Source organism: Sapajus apella, unplaced genomic scaffold (genome assembly GCF_009761245.1).
Source record: "Sapajus apella isolate SASKATOON/1434 unplaced genomic scaffold, GSC_monkey_1.0 scaffold2, whole genome shotgun sequence".
Lineage (NCBI taxonomy): Eukaryota > Metazoa > Chordata > Mammalia > Primates > Cebidae > Sapajus > Sapajus apella.
The window spans coordinates 31,259,656-31,285,712 of NW_022436942.1; the positions used below are offsets into that span (position 1 = coordinate 31,259,656).

The window sequence follows — 26,057 nt, forward strand, 5'->3', positions numbered from 1 at the left end:
CTTTGAATAACTGGCCCTCCTGAGACCTGTGATAGCATGCCAATAGGTATGCAGAGAGAGAGAGAGGCAAAGAAATGAGATTTTAGCCACAGAGGATAATGTGTTAACATTTTTACCAAAGTACTTTCGGTCAGTTCATTCAGCAAACATTTATGTGGAATGCTAGCAGGGCAGTGCAGTGGATTCAGAGATAAATAAAATATAGTAGGCTTTTTTTTTTTTTTTTAAAGCAGCACACATTCTGGCAGTGGAGATAGAAACATAAATAATTAGGAAATAGTGTGGTTAGAGTTATAATCAGTGTGTGTAAAAGGTGCTGGAGAGCAGAGAGGAAGGCACAGTACCGAAAGGCTTTTCAGAGAACGTATAACCTGAGTGAGGGCCTGGAAGGATGAGCAGAAATTTCATTTTTGGACAAGGCTGGGTGGGGAGGGAAGGGGAAGCTTTCCGAGTCAGGGAAAACAGCAAGTGAAAAGTTGTGGAGACACCCAATAGGCACACATGAGCAAGGCTTGTTAGAACAGAATAGCCAGGGTACAGTTTATGTATTAGGGATGAAATGTATCTTCAGGTCACATAATAAATGACCATTTATCAAACTAGGACATTTGGACTTAATTCTGTAGGCAACAGGGAGCTATCCAAGGTTCTTAGGCATAATTGGGTAAGTGTATTGGAGAAAAATGACTGGGGTTGAGGGCTGAGGAATTGTCGAGAATGAGCAACATGGAAAACCAGCTGGGGAGCTACATTCTATGAAGGATTATAGTTCATAAGGTGTGGAGCTAGAAGAGGTCAGTAACATAGTACAAGAGGGCACCTATTTGATGCCCTCTTAACACCATAGAGATGGAAGTAACAATATTCGGTGACTACAGCAGGGGTGAGATGAGGGGAGGGCTCCTAAGGTAAGGCTAAAGGTTTTGTTTGAGAAGCTGAGTGGGAAGTCATTTCTATTAATGACTGAGAATATTGGAGGAGGATCAGGCAGGGAGGGAAGAGGAAAGAAAAGAGCGGGGGAAGAGGAGAATTTGGGTTTGGTGTATAATGTCTTTGAGGTGTCCATGGCTGGAACCTCTAGATGGAGAAGTTTCTGGTAGTTACAAATAAAGATTGTAAGTTCAGAAGTGAATGTAAGCATCCATAATAGATTTGAGTAGTTATTTTCTTTTTCTTTTTTTTCTGAGACGGAGTCTCGCCCCATCACCCAGGCTGGAGTGCAATGGCGGGATCTCAGGTCATTGCAACCTCTACCTCCTAGGTTCAAGCAATTCTCCTGCCTCAGCCTCTCGAGTAACTGGGATACAGGCACGCACCACCATGCCCAGCTAATTTTTTGTATCTTTAGTGGAGACGGGGTTTCATCATACTGGTCAGGCTAGTCTCAAACTCCTGACCTCCGCCTGCCTCAGCCTCCCAATGTGCTGGGATTACAGGCGTGAGCCACCGTGCTTGGCCTGTGTAGTTTTCTTCCAAGGCTCCTATGACTACACAGACAAGAGGAGACTAAGTCAGAGGGTGGAAACTTGGAATGAACTAACGGGGTTGTTTTTACAAGCCCTCTATTTTTTGTGGGTTTAATATCATTCATATTTATTTACTTATTTTTGAGACAGAATCTCACTCAGTCACCTAGGTTGGAGTGCAGTAGCGCAATCTCAGCTCACTGCAACCTCTGCCTCCCGGGTTCAAGCAATTCTCCTGCTCAGCATCCTGAGTAGCTGGGATTGCAGCTGTGTACCACCACACCCAGCTGAGTTTTTATATTTTTAGTAGAGATGGAGTTTCACTATGATGGCCAGGATGGTCTCAAACTCCTGACCTCAGGTGATCCATATGCCTCAGCCTCCCAAAGTGCTGGGATTACAGCCCATTCATTTGCTTTTTAAAATTATTACTTTATGAATAGGTAATACATATGCATAGTTTAGAATTTGAAGTGCACTAAAAGGTATACTGTGAACAGTGAGTTCTTTTCCATCCTCTGTCCCTTTGATACCTGGTTCATCCTCTCCAGAGGCCACCACTGCTACTATTTCCATTGCATACTTCCAGAAATATACTGTGCAGACAAAATGCTCTGTAAAGATCTTTTTAATCCTTGTATGTTGCAAAGTCCTAAGTCCCTTCTCAGCCACATAGTTTGAATCTATAGGTACTATACTGGGAGGGCTGTTTCCTGCCCAAGCACTTTCACAGGCATTGTCTTTGTAATGAAATCCCATTTCCTCAATTGAAAACCAACTAGAGGGCATATTCTCCAATTAGTGAAGTTCAACTTGGCTACTGTGTTTGGTGCTTGTACTGTGCTTCCAAATAACTGCCTTCAATTGCTGAACTGTTGTAGTGGAGGCAGCGCTAATGAGACAAAGGTGAGCCCTGAAGACCCAGGTAGAAATGAGCATGAAGCAACAAAAAAGACATTATCTGAAAAGAGAATTTTATTTTCCCTTTCAGCCTGGGTAGAATGTATTTTGCCATCATAGCTTTCAACATACGTTAGATTTTAAACATATCTTTGACTTCTTTTTACTTTTACAATTTTAAAGACTCTAGCTTCTCTAAACCCGGTACACTAGAATCTCAAACCTCACCATTACACAATAGATTTCTGTAACAAACCTGCATGTGGACCCCCTGATTCTATAAAAAGAAAAAAATAGTGATGGCAGATTGGACTGCTTCCCTGGGGAAAGTTTTCTGGCCTGGAGGACAATAAAGGAACTCCTGGCGAATTAGTGACTCCTGGTTTTCCTGAGGGGAGGAGTTGCTTTTCTATGCATTAATGCCTGGATTGAAAGTTCACTGATCTGCTAGAAGAAGAAAGGTACTCTTGCTTTATCTCCCTTTGACCAGTGCCTGAGGCAATGAATCTGCATTTCAGTATTGCCTGGCTTCATGCTTTGATCAGTTGTGATTACAATGTTCTTTCTAATCGGGTAATGAAATTTGCAAATGATTTCCTTAAAACAAATCAATTGGGCCAAATTGAAGGTTATTTGAGTAATACCTTCCCTCTCTTGCACTGAAATGAGAGGGAATGATGCAGAGTTCTAAGTTACGTGGCATGTGAGCATCACCTGACATGTGTACAGTGGCAGAACAAAGAATTGAGAAGTTCTAAATCTCCCTGATCTTCTTTTTGTCTCTCTGGGAAGTCCATTGTGTGCTCTCTTGTGCTATGCCCTTCTGCCACCTCACCTTCTTTTAGAACAGGGTTACTTGCAGATCCTAGGCAGAGAGGGTGCAATGTATCAGGAAAGCAGTCCTCTTTCATCCCTGGGTCACGTGAGTAAGGAATGGAGAGTCAGGCAGAGAAACAGAAAAAGATAGAGAGAGAGAGTGGGAGGGAGGGAGAGAGATAGCACAAACCCTGGCAACTAGCAGAGTGTGGCCCCTTTAAGGTTCATGGTCTGGTGCCTCAGTGGTCTGTTTAAAAGGCAAAATGGGGGCCCAGTCTGCTAGGTGGGAAAGATAACTCACAGTTCTAATCTCTGGCCACCAGCTTGGGCCATGTGGGCGTGGTATTCTGTTTCTAATGCCAAGGCAACACCCTTTGCTGTGTTGTTCCCATTCCACACATCTCTTCTTTTCTGCTGGCATCATTTTTCAAATCAAAGAGCAAACTCTCACCTTTGAGAAATAATTCAGGACACCGGTGACTAATGTTGCAACTTTTATTGCCATAATACAATGAAATACATTTGCATTAAGAACATCTTTTTTTGTGGCTGTTGACCAGTTTAGAGGCATTTAATGTTATTTTTAAATATAACTGTTACAAGACTTTACAGTCAGGTGATTTTTCTTATAATTACCACTGTTTAATGTTATAAGAAAAATGAAAGCGAATTATTTCTGACACTATTTTTCATCTGATTCTAAGTAAAGGAAATGAATTTATGCTTAAACCTTGCTTATTAGGAAAGCTTGGCTGCTCCTCTCTTGATTAAACAGTTGCCTCTCATTAGATCCATAATGAGAGGAAAAATATGAATTTTTTCATTCCCAACTTTTCCTCCTTGTTCCCACCAGAGAGGTTCTGGGACTTAGGCCCTGGCTGTTGTTGGCGTTTTTAATATCAGGCCTTGCTGAGGTCATCTCAGCATGGTCTTACTGCAGAGTGGGGAGGATAAACCAGAGCTTTATGGAGTTTAACCTGTATGCCCATGAGCTGTGTTTAGCTTAAACTTGTTCTTTCCCATAGGACATGTGAGCTTGGTGCCAAGCTTCCTGCTCATCCAACTGGCTTCCTCCATAGCACTATTACTATTCTTGCAGCTCAGGATAGCCGAGCAGCATTATTATTACCAGTGATTCTCAGACACTGGCAGATTCCCAGAAAGCCAATTCCATCTGGCCTTCCTTTCCTTCTTTGTAACCGGCGCACATACCCTCAGTTTGGTAGCCTCTGGTTTGGCCTATAGTGAGGGCCAGTTAAGATGTTAGAGGTGCCCAAGACCTGAAAATGCTTTAATTCCTTCCATCCTCCAGCACAGATAATCTCGACAGCAACCACAACAGCAGTAGCAACAAGACTTTTCACTATGAATAGCACACATGTCTACTATATATCAGCTGGATACAGGTTCACTGTTAATAGCACCAGACACTACTTTATGTGTTATGTGTGAACGAGTTCACCTAATACTACAATGCTTTGAGTTTCATTATTATTATTATTATTATTCTGAGTTTATAGAGGAGGAAATGAGGCACAGAAAGGTTAAGTACATTGCCCAAGGTAACACAGCTGGTATGTACCTGAGTCAGGGTTTGAACTTCGGAGTAATGCCAGCAACTGTGGGCTTAACTGCTGTTTTGTTAATTGGTAACACTAAACAGAAAGACTCAAAATTTGTATGCTGAAGTTGAATAGCATTTTTTTGTAGTTGTTGTTTTCTAATGGCATATTTTGTAGAAGTCATTTGAAAGGGATACTTTTTTTTTGTTTGGTGACCCTGATTTGCCAGAACCCTAAAGACTTTGTGGCTATTACATAGTTTAGTGCTGCGCTGCCCCATCCAGTCCTTGGCCCAACTTCCAGGCTCCTTAGAGGCCCGCCCTCTCCTTTCATCTTCACAAGGTCGCAGTTGGTCTGCCCCATTTATCAAGAGGAGGAATCTTCTATCTCACTGGGAAAAAGAAGGGACAGCACCTTTCTACAGTGTGGTAATGCAGATAGGAGACCACTGTATCCTCAGGCAGGAGGACCTAAGGACTGCTCACCCAGAAATGTAGGCCCCACCCTCAGCTCCCAGTGTGACTGTAAGCCATTTAACCTCCCTGTGTGAGCGCTGATGAAATAACACTTTGATCTTTGCAGAGAGAAAAGCTTTATAAAAATACCAAATAAGTCCACCCTTTCTTGGCACCTCTTAAACTCATGTGGAGGGCTAATGTGCCTCATAAAATTCCAGTGCGTCCTTCGTTACAAGGCTGTGTTCCAGGACTCCCAAGTTTTCAATCATAATATTGTGTCTAGTTTTCTGAAGTGCCTAAAAGCAAAAATAACCCCTGAGACTTCTTACAGAGCCTTTTGTCTCAAGAGCTTAAGCATTCTAACAATATACATTCTATTTTAAAAAATCTTATACATTATTTAAAATGTGCAGTTTGAAACCAAAATTGTGTCTAAGTGTCTGCTGGAGGTCTGTTTTTCTTCTTTTAGGCTGTTTTCCTTAGTGACTTGGGATACAGCTTCAATGCGTTAGCCACCCTTCTTCTTCTTCTTTCTTTTTTTGCCTATTCAAAGCAGGATTCCTTCTGTCACCCTCCCCTAGCCCTGCACCCAGCTCTGTCTTCCTTGTATGGAGCCCATAATCCAAAATTAGCACTCATAAGCACCAGACTCAAATCAAAATTTATATTCCTTCAGCACTCTGTAGTCAGGGAGAAGTTCATTATGTATTTTCAGGTGTGGAAGACTGAGATGACCAGGGAGAAATTTTTCCAGGAATATTTGCATTTTTAAATTGCAAGTTCAGAAGAAGAAATCCAAAATGATTGAATTTTATGCAAGAAAGAGGTAATTGCTGTTCATACCTCTTTACTACCGCATAGAGAATCACGTCTTTGGACAGGCACAGAAGCCACCACAGAAGAGAAGCAAAGAGGGAGCGGACAGTTCCCACACATGTTCTGTTTGTCTGGCATCATCCCACTCAACTCTATGAGGTGCACAGGATTGTCATCGTTTTACAGATGGCAATTCCAAGGTTCAAAGAAGTCAGGTAATTTCCCCAAGGTTATACAACTAGAAAATAGCAAAACCAAGTTCTGGTCCAAAGCCTTTATGTGACACTGGAAATTAGAAAAACCATACTTGAGTTTCACTTGGATTCACCTCTATTTGGAGCAACAGAGCCCCATCATCACCTGCTCTATTCAGTTGAGTTCAAAAAGCAGTTATTGAGCATATCTTATGTGCTAGGCTTTTCTAAGCACTGCAGACCCAAATATGAACATGGCCTAGCCTCTGTCCTGGAGAAACTTACTTCTTTTGAAGTAATAAATTACCTTCTCAAAGGGCAAAACTTATTTAAGTATGGTAGGCTTAGGTATAAATACAACTTAATGTAATAAGTTTTTAATGCATTTTCAATTGCATTCTCTTAGTACATCATTTAATAATGTAAGAGATGGCCTGGTGCGGTGGCTCACGCCTGTAATCCCAGCACTTTGGGAGGCCAAGATGGGTGGATCACCTGAGGTCAGGAGTTTAAGATCAGCCTGGCTAACATGGCAAAGCCCTGTCTCTAGTAAAAATACAAAACAATTAGCTGTGCGTGGCAGCAGGGAGCCTGTAATCCCAGCTACTCAGGAGGCTGAGGCAGGAGAATCGCTTGAACCCAGGAAGTGGAGGTAGCAGTGAGCTGAGATCACGCCACTGCTCTCCAGCCTGGGCAATAAGAGCAAAACTCCATCTCAAAAAAAAAAAGTAAGAGATAAGGAATCTTACAATCTCCATTTTATAAATGAGAAAACTCTATGTCTGTACTGTCCTATATCGTAAGATGTGGTTATCTACATTTATTAACTGAAATTAAATGAAAGTACACCCTTAGTTCTTCAGCAGCTCTAGCCACATTTCAAGTGTTCAGTAGACACCTGTGTCAAGTGGCTATTATATTGGATGGTGCAGATGTAGAACATTTTCATTATTGCAGACTGTCCCGTTGGACAGTGCTGCTGTAGGTAATTTGCCTACACAAGAATATGAGAGATAAACTTAGGTCTGATGCTAGGGTATATGCTTTTGACTGTTATTGTTATATTGCTTTCATAATTACGCTGAACTTGGAGAGGTGGAGAGAAAGTTAAATATCTCTTATTTCTTTAAGAAATAAGAAATACCTCAGAAATGGTGGGTGTATTAGGTCATACTTGCATTGCTATAAAAAATACCTGAGACTGGGTAATTTATAAAGAAAAGAGATCTGATTGGCTCATGGTCCTGCAGGCTGCACAGGAAGTATAGTGGCATCTTTTTCTCAGGAGACCTCAGGAAGCCTTCAAACATGGAGGAAGGCACAGAGGGAACAGGCAGGTCACATGGTGAAAGTAGGAACGAGAGAGAGAGTTGGAGGGGGTGTGCCAGATACTTTTAAAAAGACCACATCTCGGGAGAGCTCACTCACTATCCCAAGGATAGCACCAAGAGGATGGTGCTAAATCATTAATGAGAAATCCATCCCTGCCATCCAGTCACCCCATACCAGGCCCCACCTTCGACACTGGGGATTACATTTCAACATGAGATTTGGATGGGTACAAATATCTAAGCTATATCAGTAGGGAGCTAGTGACATACCAAGAGAATTTCCACTGTAGTCTTTCTGTGGTCCCTCTCAGAACGGGGAACTGTTTCTTTTGACGCATCGGGAAAGTTAGTACTTGCTATTTGATTGCCTTTTTATGGAACCGGTTGGTGACTTTTGCTAAGAGTTATTCTAAGATTATGCCTTATTTACTCTTAAGCTTCAGTTCCTAATATAGCACCTGGTACTTAATAGGTACACAATGAACTAAATTTTAAGAAAGACAACTATAATATCTGCCAGTCTTAAAAGAATTGTAGTCAACAAGAGAAACATCGGTGGATATCCTTATGATTCCTAAGGGGAAAAAGCAAAGAAGATTTTCTCCAGGGCAACATCCAGGTGCCTGGCTTCATAAAAAAAGGCAACTTTGTAGCTATACTGTGATAGGGATATAAGAAGGAGTGATCATAAGAATTGCCTAAAATTTTATCTGGGTCAGATTTTACAGTATGCTATTTTAAATCTAAACCAAAGAAACTGTGTCTGGCTCCAAAAGAAGCCCTAAGAAAAAGTTGCCTCGCTACCAAGTTAATTCCCCTTATCATCTTACGCAGTGAAAGCAAACTAAGTCAACTGTCTGCAATGTATTGCAGTGTGTTATCCCAGATTACTTGCCTTTACCCACCAAATGTTGTGTGAAAGCTGAAAAACACACCCTATTTTGGCTCCCAGCTCATCCTCCTGCTTCCTTTTATTAATGCAAAGTCTCCACCTCTCCCACTCATCTCCCTTGCCTTCTCTTCATGAGTTAGCTAAAGTGTTGGCTTCTGTGTCATTTAGAGCAAACAAAACCTATAGAAATATGTTTTAAAAGACAGATGCACAGATTTGGGATGGGAAGCAAATGTTGGATGCTCACTCAATGCCTCGTAAAGGCTTTAATTTACAGCAAAAATAAAAAGGAGTTGTTCAATACACAGTGCGAGGAGTCAGCTTTGGAAACTGATAAGAAAAATGCCAGACTCATTTTGAATTTGAACTTAACAACCAGAACCCTTATTTCTTCATAGCAAAATGATGGCTACTTTCTTGGACTGATTTAAGAATTTCCCAGAGACATTTCGCCCAGGCTCCTTTGTAGACCGATTTCTGCAGGCTTTAGAATCCCCCTTGCAGGGCTTATCAGAGAAGATTCCAATTTAGAGCAGCAAAAGTTTAGTGTCTGGTATCAGCTCTTGCTTTTTTTTTTTTTTTTTTTTTATTAAAAGGAGACACGATGTTTTACAGTGTTAACAGCTTTGAAAGGTCTTATATTTCCAGTGAACAGAGCACTTTTGTGAAAAGGGCTCTGAAAAGTATTATTCAGGCAAAAATGTATCAAAGGGATGGGAGTTAAAAAGAGAAAAGTTTGCTGATGTAGAGATTGGAGGAAGCATGTACTGACAGGTGCAATTATGGCCAAATAATTGAATCTTTTAGGAGAGATCTGGTGAGATAAGACAATAGTTATGAACTCACATCAGAAACCTGTTCATAATTAGATACTCAGGGGTTTGGCTGTGGATAATACAGCCAAAGTGGGGATCTCAAACAACTTTATATGCAGGACACAGCAGCAGCGGCATTTGCACTTTGTAAAATAGAGTTTAATAGCATAATTTGAGCCCAGCAGACCTTAATTGGTACAGAGGTTAGAAAGAAGGCTTTGTGGTCCACATTATCCCTCAGGCTCCCCATAGCCTGGAACCTCTCTCTGCCCCAAAGAGTGAAGGTCAATTCAGCTTCTAAGACCTCTGATCTCAGAGAATCTAAAAAAAAAAAAAAAAAAAAAAAAAAAAGTAAAGTTTTCAAAGTTAATGAATTGCTTTTATTAGTAATGTTAAAAATCTTCGCTCTCTGGTTGAAGAGTTTCCAGGCACTTCAATTTCCTTTGTCTACATGTGCCTTAGCCAAAGACAGTGGGATAGAGAACAATACAGGGTTTATTTCTGAGAATGTTTCACCAAAGACATACAATATAATAACCTTGTTCCTGGTCTTGAAATATAGGTGCTTAAAGCCTTGACCCCATGACATACTGCATCCACACTTTGTTCAGGAATCTGAAGGACAGTTCTTTCCCAGGGTCTCTGTGTAGAAATGGAGCTGAGAGGAGGACACGAGCTAGCAAAATACGGCATGGTCATTTCTACTTAGAGCAAAGGACATCTCTAAGGTTCCATTAATAATTCTGCTAAACAGCTCGCATCAGGCTTTCATTCTTAATGAAACAATATAACTTACTCTGCTATATTGTATGATTTATTTCTTCCAAATTTATAATTTCTTTTATCCTCTTCAAAGTTAGATTACTTTGTCATTGTAATGCTGTTAAAGATTCTTAAGTTGGCTAGTGAGTTATAGGTTTCTGATAATGACACCTTAACTTAATACTCAGGTGATAGCTCCTTTTTCTACCATGGAGAACTGACTTTTGAATGTCTTTGGATCTCTAGCATTTTTCTTCCTTTTTCCTAACTGCTGACTTTTCACCTTACCTTCTGCCAGTAAGCTTTCAGACTCCGTTAGTATCTAATTAGATAGAAGACTGTCTTTTGCATTGGCCTTCTTTAAGTATTTAACACATTCAAAAGTAAATTCCGTATTGCATCAAGCATCTACCACTACTGTAGCCTTGACCTAGCCTATTCTCTTCTTACATTATGAAGCATTTAGCACAGTGCCTGGCTTGAAGTAAGCATTCACTATAATTGTTATTTTAATTTCTGTTCACCTTGTTTACTTCATCTTCAGTATTTTCTTGGAGTTTGACCTAGTGACTAATTTAAAATTATTGTTGACACATATTCTGCCTGGATCAGTGGGAGCTCTTTAGTATTAACATCATAAGCCACAATGGGGGATTTCAGATTTTCCATGGTGGGCTGCTTGATCTTAAATCCAATATTGGTGCAGGCAATATTGCAAATTGGTCACAGGAATGAGTCTATAGGGTCCACTCCCAGCTTAGAAGAATTGTACTTGTAACTGAATCAAATGCATAGGGAGAAGGAATTAGCTACCTCTCTACCTTTCAGCCACCACCTTTCAGTCTTCTTCAGTACCATGATGCAATTTTAGTGGAATTAAACTTGAGCAGCTCTACATGATATCACATTCAGGTGTAGTTTTAAGTACTAGTTGCTTGAAGCTTGCTAGGAGAGCTAATCAGTTATGACAGTGGATTTCAGCCCTGGCTGTGTCTTATTATCATCTGCAGAGAGTTAAAAAAAAAAAAAAAGCTCAGGTGTATCTCAGGGAGTCTGACTGAATTAGTCTTAGGCAGGGCCTAGCCATTCGGTATTTTTAAAAGGCCCTTCAAGTGATTTGGAAGGTTGAGAACCACTGAGTTGGAGGAAAAGAGACTTAGGAAATACTGACTACATTTTTACTTGTGCTAGCTAACTTGGCTAAACTCTTTTCCTATAGCCTAAGCTATGTACACTCCAGCCCCTTTCTTACTTATACCATATCTACAAATTGAAACAACAGAGAGCAGAGAGTATAGCTTTGGAGTTCAAAAAATTTCAGACCTTGTCTCTGAGCTGGGTGTAGTGGCTCATGCCTGTAATCCCAGGACTTTGGGAGGCCGAGGTGGGAAGATCACTTGAGATCAGGAGTTCAAGACCAGCCTGGGCAACATGGTGAGACCCCCTCTACCCTCCCCAGTTTCTACAAAAATTAGCCAGGTGTGGTGGCATGCACCTTTAGTCCTAACTACTCGAGGGGCTGAGGTGGGAGGATCAGTTGTGCCAGGAGGTCCAGGCTGCAAGGAGCTGTGATTGCTCCATTGCACTCTAGCCTGGGCAACAAAGAGGGGCCCTAATTAAAAAAAAAAATTATCGCTGTCTCTTATTAAAAGTGTGGTAGCCTAGGAAAAGATTCTTAGATTTCTAAAATTTTAATTTCCTCAGTTTTAAATTGGAATAAAAAATCTTCCCTTTTTATATTTATTATTCCTTTATGAAACATATAAGGAAAGATTCAGTTACCAATGTGACATGAAAACATTTAGCATAGTACCTAGTACATAGTAGGAGCTCAGCATATTCTCTCCCTCTTCTTTATTTTTCATTTCTTCATATGTAAAATGAAGGGCTTGGATTATATTTAAATACCCCTATACCCTAAAATCCAGTGAATTTGATTATTTGCCATAAGCAATGTGATTGAAGAATAACCACCTCATATTCCTTTTTATTTTTTTTTTTATAAACTGTTAACTAAGTTCTTCCCAAAGTTAGTTCGGCCTATCCTTTTTTTTTTTTTTTTTTTTTTTTAAACAAATTCAGTTCTGTTCATGTACAAAAAAGGAAGTTATTGACACAGTTGACATGGGATGAATTTGGAGTTTTTTTTCAGCATACTGTCCACTATTCTCAGTTGGCTGCCCTTTCAACCTGCTGTCTATGAAGTAATTGGCCAAGGTTGGGGATTTGGTTTGAGTTGTGGGAATAAGATTTTTTGATAGAGTGATTGAGTGATGCTATCTGTTTTGTGTGGGCATCAATCTTGGCCCTTGACCATCATTCATTTACTTCAACCATGTGACTGTCCAACTTACTTTATACTTGTAATAATGGTAGCACCTGGTATTTGTATTATAGCACCTATTTGAAGTAATACGTTTCAGAGGAGTACAAGTGAAATAAAAAATATCTTTTAATTACTACCTAGATAATTGGTGGGGTTTTTTGGTCAAGAATTTAAAATATTCCTGCATCTCAATCCATTCCCAGACAGCCATAGGGGAATTCATTCCATTACAGCTTGGTATTATCAAACAGTTCATTATTCATGGCAATGACTCAGGAAGGCACCAGCCTTGTATTGTGAAAAATACCTGTCTTTCACCCACTTACCTGGCTCCAAATGAAAGCTCAGGCAAATGAGAGAGGTTCCAGGCTTCTATTATTATTTAGTTCAGGCTAACCAAAGCAGAGAACTGGGAGATTCTTCTAATGTGTTATCACAAGAGAGTTGCTTATATTAGAGCTCAAATCATCTAGAGCTACTTTGATGATGATGATAATAGAATCCTCTTTTGTTACCCATTGCCTGGCAAAGTATAACAGGATGGCAGTGCAACTTAAGGGTTAACAGCAAGAGTTTAAAAATCATGACAAACTGGATTCCAATTCTGTTTTCCCTACTATCTATAGGAAGAAACAGCAAATGTTTTCTATAAAGGGCCAGCTAGTAATTATTTTAGCCTTATGATCTTAGTCATAACTACTCAACTCTGTAGTGTGGTCAAAAGCAGCCACAGATAATACATAAATGAATGGGCATGGCTACGTTCCAATAAAACTAATTATTTACAAATACAGGCAATGGACCAGATTTGGACCATGGCTGTTGTTTGCCTATCGTTGATCTACAGAATCTTGTGCTAACAAGTTATTTTAATTCTCTAAGATTGTTTTGAGGATAAAGGATATAATGCTACATGCATTATATTATTTTTATTACATATAAAAACACCGTGTACTTGGCATATGTAAGAGCTTGAAAGTAATAGTTGCTTTTATTTTATTAAAATATTATATATCGTATGTTTTAAGTGCTATTGATTATGAGATGCACTGGAATTTCAGACATATTAAAATGATTAAAAAATCCAAGCATTGATGAAATATAGTAACTAATTATGGTGACAAAGTCATATTTAGGATTTTAAGTCTTCTTCTATCAGTGGTAATTTAAAGCTTCTTATATAACATGTGTTTGTCATGCCTGTTTTGTCAGAGACACATGCCATGAACTCTTGGGACATGTTCCACTACTTGCGGATCCTAAGTTTGCTCAATTTTCACAAGAAATAGGTCTGGCGTCTCTGGGAGCATCAGATGAAGATGTTCAGAAACTAGCCACGGTGAGTTCATTTTAAACTTAAAAACAGTTCTATTTATGTCCATTTATAAGGTAAAGAAAGCTTTAGGATTATTGACTATGAATTATAGGTAAATGTTCTAGAGAAAGTGTGGTGAACTTACCTTTTCCTATGTTGTATTCATTTGAAGCACAGTGAATTCTGCTTATTGACCATCAAAACACATGTATTTTATCATTCTTGTTCAGGGGTCAGCTAGAGATAAAGGACTAGATAATAAACATATTAGGTTTGTGGGTCGTAAGGTCTCTGTCAGAATTACTCAGCACAGCCACTGTGGTATGAAAGCAGCCCACAGACACCAAATAAGTAAATAAATGAGTGTGGCTGTGTCCCAATAAAACTTTATTTATAAAAGTTGGTGATGGGCCAGATTTGGCCTGTGTGTTGTGGTTCACTGACTCTCACAGAAATAGTAGTAATAGTAAAAGGTATACATTTATGGTAAAGTAGGAGTTGCACCTTAAACTATCTTATTATTCTAGATGGTTGTAGTCAGACATAATTTGAGTCAACAAGCAGTAAGGCACTTTGGCTCAACAATTATTTTAAGTAAAAATCAGGAAAAGATTTAACAGATGTTATACTATCTTCTTAAAACTGAAGTTCTGCAAACAAGCCAATATGAGAGGAGGGGTCTAATGTTGGCAGCTACCTTTAAGATGCTGAAGGGCCAGATTTAGCATGCTCGTATGCCTTATACTAGTTCCACTTCTAAGGGCCCAGGAAGAGAAAAAGCGGGTTTAGTCAACCCATTGCCTATAGGGACCAGTCAGCCTAAGTGAGCAAAGCCACCAGGGGATGAAAAATGGGATCTTAAATTGTATGTATTGAGCACAGGTACACAACAGTGGCGTATTGGATATGCAGGAATATTCTTCTTCACTTCCACCCAGAAATAAGTTTTTGCCTAGATTTCTTTAAAAAACACAGACCTGGCCAGGTGCAGTGGCTCATGCCTGTAATCCCAGCACTTCAGGAGGCTGAGGTGGGTGAATCACAAGGTCAAGAGATTAAGACCATCCCGGCCAACATGGTGAAATCCCGTCTCTACTAAATATACAAAAAGCTCCTTGGGAGGCTGAGGCAGGAGAATCACTTAAAACTGGGAGGCGCAGGTTGCAGTGAGCTGAGATTGCACCACTGCCCTCCAGCCTGGCGACAGAGTGAGACTCTGTCTCAAAAAACAAAAAAACCAAAAAACCAGACCTTTCAGTATATCTTTTGTTTCCTACTTTTGATAAAGATATAGGAACTGGAAAGTATTTCTCAACTAAAAGATAAACAGCAATGCAGAAGCCATCTAAATGAAAAGGACCCCGGGGTTGGTATGGAGATGAATAGGGTCTGGCGGGGACTGGGGTGGATGAGGGACAGCGTGTCTCTTGTATAGCATGTTCTCAGCTTCCGCTGATGGTTGTCAGATGAGATGTAGGCCTTTGTGTTGTTAGAGATCTCCTAAATTTTTGAGAGAGACTGGCAATCTAGATTTCTAACTGAAATTTAATGATTTAAAAATTGTTGGCTTATTAAAAAAAAATCCCACCAGTATGAGCTGAAGAAAATATATTTGTAGACTGAATCTAGACCTTGACTTCCAATTTGTAACTTCTGGTATAAGGATTGTATCTCAGGTGTACTGGCTATCCATCACAATATAATAAATGATCTCAAAGCTTAGTGGCTTAAAGTTTCTATGGTTGGACATTTGAAAGCAGCTTAGCTGAGTGGTTCTGGCTCAGGGACTCTCAGGAGGCTGTAGTTAATATGCTGTCTGGGCCTGTAATTGTTTGGGAATTGGCTTCCAAGATGGCTCACTCATGTGGATATTGGCAGGAGGCCTCGGTTCCTCACCGTGTGGGCCTCTCTTCAGGCTATTTATAACATGGTCACTGGTTTCCTCCACAAGTGATGAAGAGAGTGAGAGCAAGAAGCTGTAATGTCTTTTGTGACTTGATCAGACGCTGTTCACATTGGCCATACACTATTCATAAGAAGGGGCTCATTTTAGCTCACTTTCAACTGGAGTGGAATTAGTTTTCACCATTTGGAAAAAGGATTGTCAAATTACTTGTGGATGTATTTTAAAACCACCATATCATGAGTTATTTAGTTCTTAAACCGTGGTTCTGGCTTTAAACTCCTTGTTTTGGAACCTTTTCTGTGCCTTTCAAACTTGCCTTGAAATTTTCTGGCTTCAGTCCCTACCATCTATACTCTTGATCACGGAGCAAGATATATTGCTTACTTGTCTGACTTTTAGTAACTGTAAACTGATACTCAATGGCCAGGCTGTGTGGAGCTGACAGGTGTGTGTGTGTGTGTGTGCTCGTGCGTGCACGTGTGCATGTAAACATGTGCATCCAAATAGAGAAGAAGGAAAACGGCAGGAGTTTATGGATGTAATTGTAGGTGGATCCTCTTGAGTGCTGTTAATCCTTTTTAAAAAGCAGTGACATGAATACCGTTTTATGGTCCTTTATTTTTACAGCCAATCAAATTATGACTAATTAATTCCATCATTCAACTTACATTTATAAGGAATATGACACGGTCCTCCTCACTTTCTGGAAATTTATAGCTTATATCGATAAAACAGATTTTTTAAGAAGATAGTTTATACTGAATCGCTACAGATGAGAAAAGATAGTCCAGTGGAGAAGAGTGAAAGCGGAAATAGAGGAACAGTCTCAGTTGGAACACTCTCTCTAGTTTGGCAGGGCTGTGTTCTTTCATGGGGGCTCTGGGGAATGATCTGTTTTGTTGCTTTTTCCACCTTCTTGAGGCTATCTGCATTTCTTGGCTCATGGCTTTCTTCATTCCTATTTAAAGCCAGCAATGGTGCATCTCTTTGATCTTTTTTCTATCGTCACCTCTCTCTCACTGACCAAGACTGGGGAAGGTCCTTTGCCTCTAAGGGCTTCTATGATTAGATTGGGCCCACCTGGATAATTCATGATAATCTTCCCACCTCAGTTTCTATGCCCATCATCAACATCTGCAAAGGTAACATAGTCACAGGTTCTGGGGATTAGGGCATCAAAATCTTTATGGGATCATTATTTTTTGTTTCTACTTTTATACTTTTAGGAAAAAAATTATACTCATACCTTGAAATCTCTTTTACTAGGGCCAGCAAATTTGTAGGATGAGTAAGTTTTCTTTAGGAGCCTATATTCCTTAGGTTAATTTCAATATTCTTGGCCTGGGTTGCTTGAGCTCCAACAGCTAAAAACACTTCCGTCTAGTAGAGAACATTAGGCGATTAATCATGTTTCACCATCTCCTCTCTGTCTCTTTCTTTCTCTTTTATTGTCCTTTTGCTGAAATGCACCTGCTTTTTTGCAAAAGCCAATTTAAGCTAACAGGTATTCTTTAAGCGACTAAAGGATCCTAGGTGCTCTGAGGTGGGGATAGGGAAAAAAAGAGGTGGTAGTTTCTTCAAGAAACTCACAGTCTAGTACCACAAAATACGAAATACAAAAAACCCAGAGTCAGTATTATTTTGTATTTATATACATGAGTAGTTACATATGAGACATGGATTTAGCTGAATATTCCCCATGTGTGAATGAGTTCTGAATTCAGTGTTGGAGACTGGGCTTCAGAATAGGGGCCTGAAGAGAAGTCTTCTCTGTATAGACGATGGGTAGGAAGTATCAAGTGTCCAACAAGGAGGCCAGCCTACCTGCCGTCTTATGATGATTTTGACAGTTTTTTTTTTTTTAAAGTGTGAACTTGCAAAGGACTTAACATAAATGGTTTAAATGCAGTGAAGAATTTGGGATGGAGTGGGGGTGGGTGTTTGCCTCACCATGGGTTTGCCTGATTCACTCATTTCTCTTCTCTTGATATTTCTTGAGCTCCCACCCCAACACACTCTGACCTTCTGTATCTCATGAGCCTTCTAGTTCCGAATTTTCCCCCTTCTATAGACTGCCCATTTACTTCAAATAGTGTTTTGCAGACCAAAGAGAAATTTGGAAGGATTTTTCTGTATGATGTGGAGGGTATGGCGGAGGATAGCCTCACGCAGTGTGAGGAGGCTAGGGGAGATTGTTCCTGAAATGATTCTAAAACTGCTGTTGACTTCAAGAGCCACATCCCATCCATCAGTTAAAAACAAAGTGAATAGAAAACTGCCAGAGATAGTCTTGAAAGAAAACACAGATTCCAACTAGGCAATTTCAAATAGGTCCTAGAATAAATAGCCTATTGGATACCATGCATATTAACGAACCTCAAACCATATACTGAAACTAGAAGGCAAATTTAATGACCCACTTAAAGAAACAAAAAGATTAAGAGCTCAGGTCAGTAAGATAAGAAGGAATAAAAAGTCCATGGTAGGGGATAGTGGTAGCTGGTGAGGCCAGATGAGAAATAGAGGTATATTGGCTAATTTCCTCAAAGTTGTTCACATTAAGTCTTCTGAAGAAGTAGAGGAAAATGAGCAATGAGATGCACCAAAGGAGAAAAATCTATAGAGAGGACAAATGGAAAGCCATGGAAATCACTATTTACGCAGAACAATGAGACAGGCCATATTACTCTTTGACTCTAGGTGAGATTTATATTATTAATGACGCTGTTTCTATAGTGCCTGTTTTTCTTTGCTTAGTGAATTTAAGCACTTATGAAAAAGAGAGTCATGCCTAGTGAAAGCAGACACATAATAACTTTCTGTGATATACTATCAACAAATCCGTGTAAAGAAGAAAACAAACTGCTAGGACTGATTGGCACCGCCAAACTCTTTGTCCAAAGCAGTTTTGAACTTCTTGGTCTGATTTTCAGAGGTACCAGACTATATGGCCTATGGCCACTCCGTTTCCTTGCTATATTTCTAAAGAATATTTATTTTGACATTTTAATAATGCTCAGTTTTGAGAATAAAGCTATCTATGCTGTTTAATTTGGGCAATGGTTTCTATGCCCTGAGAATCATTTAAATGAACTCTTTTGTTTCTGAAGAAATTGATGACAATGCTTAGAAAATGTATTTCAAATGCATTGTTATACATGTAAATAATTTGCCCTCTGGTGGGTAATGAATAAGATCACTGGTTTTGGCAGCAGTACTGTTTTCATACTCATCATAGCTATCCAAGGTCTGTGTGTGATAGATATGCAAAAATATTCTCAATAAAGGCTGCTTAGAGTGTAGTTATAATTTCGAGACCAGCTATTTACCGCTGTAGTACTAGTGGAAGTGAATTTAATAGATTAGCATGTATGTTAGCAGTTATAAACTTAAATGCTACTTCAGTGGCCAGCTAGGTAGCACACACGTGTAAAACAGCTTGTTATAAGATAATAAGGAGTATTAGAGCATGTGGACAACTGGAGAATATATATTATGCTAAAGGGCTTGAAATTTAAAAACTAAAACAAGACAAAGGGTTCTTCAGCTGCAAGTGCTGTCTGCAAGCTGAAACAGAACTTCATGGCTCAGTTCTCTGTCCTTGTATTTAAAGTTATATTCTACCTTAGACTATACCATCCTTGAGGGACAAGACCATGCTAGATTCATCTTTATATCACATTCTGCATTCTCAATTACTATTTTCTGGACAGCACAATATTTTTCCTAAGAAAAGACAGCTATTACAGTGTTCAGTAGAGATAAGTATCTTATTGCAGTTGAGAGGTGCTGGTTTTGAGTTATAACTTTAAACAGTTACAAACATGACTCTCATACATATGCACTGAACATGTGTCAAATATTTATTTAACACCCATTAACAAGGGAAAAGCAGGATGGTAAATCTAGTTCACAGAAGAGTTTGAGAGACTGAGAATATAGTCACTGAAAGAAAGAATACTGAAATAAGATGCAGACTGGTTTATGCTCTCCAGGGTAGTAAAACTATAACCTTGAGGTTATCTTTTCTACCGGGCAGAAATTATTTGCATGTCTTGTAGACAAAAATAATTTGCAATTTATCAATCTTCACAAATTAACATTGAACTTTATAGTGTGTGGACCCTAATCAATAAATAGGAAGTCAGACAAAGATTATATCCCCTAGATCAGTGCTTCTCAAACTGTGATGTATACAAAGTAACCTGGGGATCGTGTTAAAATGCTGATTCTGACAGAGTAGGTCTGGAGTGAGGCCTGAGACTTGGCATTCCTGACAGATCCTACATGATGCTGATGCTGCAGGTTCAAGGACCACACTTGGTAGTAGGAGATGTGGGTGGCATTTTAGACACGCGGCTCCCTTAGACAATACTAGAGTATGTCTTTCAAAAGGCACTTAGTAACCTTTTATCCTTATTTCCATATTTTTTCTGCTTTTCTAACAACTGGATAGACAGGATATCACCAGATAAATATTATGCAGTATGAGATGAGTATATTTATGACTGACTCAAGCCCTGAAATGGACTTTTGCATCTAGGAGAGACATGTCATTCCTTCTGTTTTGTGTCTCTGCTTTCACCCTCTTCTATCTACTGTTTTCTCATATGACTTACATTACTTATTTTTTTTTTTTTTTTTTTTTTTTTTTTTTTTTTTTTTGAGACGGAGTTTCGCTCTTGTTACCCCGGCTGGAGTGCAATGGCGCGATCTCGGCTCACCGCAACCTCCGTCTCCTGGGTTCAAGCAATTCTCCTGCCTCAGCCTCCCGAGTAGCTGGGACTACAGGCGTGCGCCACCATGCCCAGCTAATTTTTGTAGTTTTAGTAGAGACGGGGTTTCACCATGTTGACCAGGATGGTCTTGATCTCTTGACCTCGTGATCCACCCGCCTCGGCCTCCCAAAGTGCTGGGATTACAGGCTTGAGCCACCGCGCCCGGCCTACATTACTTATTTTTATACACATATGCAAACAAATTTACTGATCAGATGAATTTAAGAACTAGTCCCTGAAATATATTGATTTCCCTTCCCCCAAATGTTAGAAAATGTAAAAGGGCATATTTCTTCAAACAGTATATCCCATCCTATGATGCAGATGGCTTCAATTCAGTCTATTCATTTCTCATATCATAAAGGCATTTGAAACAGACAAAGCTGTGCATCATCTGTAGGGAAAAGCAATCAGTATGAATATACCACAGATGTTTCCAAAGCAGAATAAATCGGCCTCTGGCCCAGTTGGAATTTTTCCTCTGCAAGAGTTTTAGGTCATCCATTCAGTTCTGTCAACCCTGAAACATGTTTACCTTCACTTTCTGATTGAAGGATTTCTGTTACTGTGTCTCAGTAATGCTGATGAGAGAAGAGTCTTGGCCAAGGGTAATGAGGGAATAAGGAGTCTTTCTCAGAACCAGTTCCTGAAATCTTAGCCTTATGAAATGGTATTGTAAGTTCTGTAAAGGGAGGGATTCATGGGCAAATATATTTGGAAAACACTGGCTTAAATAAACAACTTTGTGTGTGTGTGTGTGTGTGTGTGTGTGTGTGTGTGTGTGTGTTTGAGACGGAGTTTCTCTCTTTTTGCTCAGGCTGGAGTGCAGTGGCGTCATTTCAGCTCACTGCAACCTCCACCTCCTGGGTTTAAGCGATTCTCCTGCCTCAGCCTCCCAAGTAGCTGGTATTACAGGCATGCACCACCACGCCCAGCTAATTTTTGTATTTTTAGAAGAGACAGGTTTTCACCTTGTTGGGCAGGCTGATCTCAAACTCCTGACCTCCGGTGATCCACCTACCTTGGCTTCCCAAAGTGCTGGGATTACAAACTTCTTAGAACCTTTAATAACATAATATGTGGAGTGAATCTCCAAAAGTGGTAAAATGTTATTTTTCTAAACTTACCATATCTCCTCCATTTGAAGGTGCCATCGGTTATAAAACATATTTTTAATTTGATAGTGACTTTTCTTTAGAAAGAAACAGATTCAGCTAGCAAAATTTTTGATATTGTAAAATGAAGCTCCATTTTGGAAATATTAAAGTATTAAAAAAGTGAACCTGAGAATTGTTGGTCAAAGAATAAAAAGTTTTAGATAGATAGAAGAAATAGGTTTTGAGGTCTATTGCACAGAAGGGTAACTGAAGTCAATAATAATGTATATTTCAGAATAACAAAGGCAGTAACTTTCAGATGTCTCACCATAAAAATAATAGGTAGATGAGATGATGGACATGTTAATTAACTTGATTTAGTCATGCCATGTCATATACAAATATCAAAATATCACATTGCATCCCACAAATATATACAACCGTGATTTTTCAATCAAAAATAATATTAGAAATGATAACTGGCATGCAAAGAGGGTCTGGCTGTTTGTACTACCAGCTGAGAAAGAAAGGGTGACCAGTGCTTATAGGTATAAGCAGAGCCATGGATGTCACTAGATGAGGGAGGGGGAAAGAGACAGAGACAGAGAGAGACAAAGCAAATGAGAATAGTCTGAAACAGTAAATTAGAAATTGGTTCTTCATCTGGCCAGGACAAGGGAGGAAGAAACATGGCTACATCTGAACCCTGATAATGGCAAGGCTAGAACCTTAAACATTTAGATATTGATTGCTATGGAGTGCACTTGACAAGTAATACAAATCTTAGAAACAAAACAAAACACAAAAAGAAAGAAAATACATTATGTCATCATAGTGGTCTCTTTTTATGAAATGGATGTTAGCATCCCAGGCTTTTAATATTCCAAGAAATACATTTTAGGAGCTATAAATCTGGAATGTTTTCTGAAAGGGTGAAATTCATTGTGAACATGACCAGACCATCAGCTAATTTTTTTTTTTTTTTTTTTTTGCAGGAAAGAAGTGTCAGGAAATTAATAATACAGGATTCTGTTTGTACTTTCCTTGATTAAAACAATTTACTTTTTTCAAGTAAAAGACTTTGCATTGATTGGGGCTTTTGATGGTCATGAATCAAGTGTATTTGAATTTTCAGGTATTATCAGTATATTCTCATGCTGAGAGTGGTAATGAAACGCACAGTCAGTCTTAAACTAATAATAAGTATAATTTATATTCGAAGGGTAATTATAAAGGTAATCTTAGTTTATAAATTGCTAATTAATATTTTCCTGCCTGCCGAGGATATTATCTTGTTTCCTGGTCCCTCTTGTCTTTGCCTACCTGGCTGGGGACTGGGATCTTTGGATGCTAAAAGACTTACGCACAGCTGTAGTTCTTTCTGAACATGGATGACATTAAAAATGACCACTTTAGTATCTCTACAGAAAGCTTGAAATATGCCTCAGGCTTATTTATTCCATGTAGAGTCTTTGAACTAGTTCAGCTGTTTGGATCATTTGATACAAAGCTGACAAAGGGCTGGGAGGAATGCTCTTTTATACATTCTTAATTGAGATGTTTGTGTGGATGATTAGTTTGCGTGTTATTTCTAAGAGTAACTTAATTAAAAGTTAATAATATCTATTCCAAGTCATTAATTTCACTTTTATGTCTGCTGTGCATATAGAAAAGTAGTAGATCTTGCAAGCACTCTAATTCTTTAACTAGTCACTTAGACCTTAACTTCTGTCCTTTTCCACTGTTTTTACCACTACCTTTTCTTGGTCTTTTTCTACCTGGGTGCTCTGAGGCCACACTGCCTGCTAATTCTCTCCTGAGAGCTTTGGTATTGTATCCCAGGATGCTTCATTCTATCCGTATGTGCATATTTTCCTTATGATATTTGTTGTTGCCATTATGAAGTGTTTGCCATCTATTTATATTATGATGATAACACCAAAGTTATCTGAAATTAGAAAAACAAACAAGAACTCTGCATTGCTCACTATGTTCAGAAACAAATATATTTGCAATCTGGAATAGCTACATATTTTTGCAACTCAAATCTTTCTTTGTTATTTATAATTGTATTCTAGGGCTCTTAGAGAGCCACCACATAACTGCAGATGAGAAACAAAGTAACACAATCCTATTTTAGATATTTGGAAATTACCAAATATCTAAAAAACTACTATAAAGATATAACTACTTTGGTAACTTCATTCTCTGTTTGCTGAGTTGGGTGCTGAACCCACTGTGCTCTGTACACACTTCATTTTATCCATGCAGTAGCATCATAGTCAACAGTGGGATCTCTCAGCGCTTATCTGAGCTTGATGAAGATACTGTTTGGGATGTTTGATGTGCAGTATGTGGTGTGCTGCAATGTGATGAAAAGAATCTGAACTTGAAGTTAGCACAGCTGGGTTTGAGTGTTAGATTTGTTACTTCCTAACCTTGTGCTCAGCTTAGGCACAAAGAAACAAATTTTATTACCTCTTTTGTCTCAAATGTCATCTTTCAAATGAAGATGTTCTTCTACCACCCAATTTTGAATAAGGAGCAAAGGAGATGGCATACTTTAGTGATGTATGTATGATATTATCTACATCATAGCCAGGTCTGCTAATACTTCATCTCACCATTACCTAAAAAATTCTAACTGCACCAAAGGGGAGTGTTGTTGGATATTTTAAGCCCCTCAGTTCTCTAGTTCTTCCCATAATTCAAAAGTCCCGACATTGAGGCCTCCTTACTTTTTCTTCTCAAAGTAAGCTAGAATACATTCATCAAGCACAGAAGATTTCTGCAGTCATTTTAATTTCCAAAAAGATGTACAAAAGAAAGAATTTTTGGTTCAACTACAATGGAGTAGGCTCTCAAAATCTTAGACTTGTATTAACAAATATCTGTGGTGTAATTCCATTTCTAGCAAAAGCAGAAAGAAGATGGTTGAGATTTTTTATGAGCCAGAATAGCAGAAGTAATGTCATATCAAACTATAGGAATTTAATTACCCTATTCCACAAATGTAGTTTCCAAATAAAGGAGTTAAAAGGATTTCTAAAACTATTCTTCTGAACTGTGATATTAAAACCCAGAATACATTTAGTAGATGTAAAATGTATTACTGTACATTATGAGCCACCACAATGAATGCTATCACAATAAGAAACACGACATGAGATTGAACACATAGTGATTAGAAATCTCTTTGCTCTCTTCTTAGAAATATTGCAATTTGCTTAGGGTTTTATATGCTTGTCACTGTAAGGATGGACATTTCTGGACTCTTTCTAATGGGTGAATTTTGCACTGGGGAAAGGTCTCCTAGGAAATGGAAATGCTGTCATTTGAGGGCTTAAATCCAGACTATGGGTAAGTAAGAAACGATGTTAGGTTCGGAAGGAATAAATCGCCTTGTGATGGGGGTGCTTATCATTCTTTTCAGGATCTGAAAGTCTGTCCTTTAGGATGTCCATAAAAAAAAAATCAACTCTTCAGCAACAAAGTGGAGGCTGATGCAGGGTGACTCAGGGACTTCTTTCCTGAGAGGGCTTTAAAGTCTTTACAAAAACCTTTTATTCTCCTTCTTATTAAAATGGTAACATATATTTATTGTAGAAAAATTTTAAAACATAAATAAGGAAGGAAAATAAAGACAATTTGTACTATCTCAGCGGCAATAAACACTCTTAACATTTTGGCATGTAGTCTTCTAGATTTTCTGAAAAGTCATTTTGCCAAGTCAAATAAGAACTTACTAAAAGGAAGTTCTGGCTTTGGAAAAAGGAGGAGTGCATCCATTTGGCAAACACTTGAACTGTTAGGAGGGTCTTTATCTTTTATATCTTCAGAAGAAAGAATAAATAGGGTACATTCTAAAAATGTGGGGTTTGTGACTTTCACTCAACTACGCTGCAAAGTGTTTTAGCGAACATTATCTGTGGCTAATGAGTTTTGTTTGCTTTTCCTTCTTTGTTTTGGGAAAAATTGAGCAGATACCACTTTTTAATTAAAGAATTGTTTTCCATACATGTTTCCTCAATCTTCACATTTTCCTTTAGTTTTGTCCCCATTAGTGAGAGCTACTTTCATCCAGTCTAATCAATATTCGCCCCTTTCATTGTTCTTATTTTGAGTTTAGATCATAAACATACATCTGCCAGTATCAAAAGTATTCTAAAGCTCCCCCCACTGCACTCCGTCGCAGACACTCATATTGGTAGGGTGTAAAAGGGAAACTGGAATCCATAAAATAGAGTCAACTTTACTGTAGATGACGCTATGTGGTTTTGCTGAGCTGTGCACCATAGGAACCTGCTGGTGAGGCAGTATAGCATAGTAAAATATATAGTATAGTATAGTATAGTATAGTATAGTATAGTATAGTATAGTACAGTATAGTATAGTATAGAATAGTATAGTATACTGGGTAATTGAGAGTGCAGGTTTGGTGATTAACTTACCTGGGTTTATACCCAGGCTCTGTCACTTACTGGCTGGATGGGGTTAAAGAGATTATTTATAACACTTGTTAAAGAATCGCAAGGAAGACCACATGCAGGACTGTCATGAGAGGTGAGGAAGCCACTGCAATGGGGTGGTGAAGTAGGGGAGGGAGATTGGGTTCAACTCCTA

The 26,057-nt window shown here is 38.9% G+C and overlaps 1 protein-coding gene across 1 annotated transcript in view; it reads left to right on the forward strand.

The window, feature by feature from the left end:
- TPH2 (tryptophan hydroxylase 2) overlaps window positions 1-26,057 on the forward strand; it is a 97,327-nt gene that overhangs the window by 41,141 nt on the left and 30,129 nt on the right. The window contains exon 8 of the mRNA XM_032295826.1: window positions 13,551-13,677. Coding sequence (XP_032151717.1) covers window positions 13,551-13,677 — 127 coding nt within the window. The remainder of the gene's footprint in view (window positions 1-13,550; window positions 13,678-26,057) is intronic.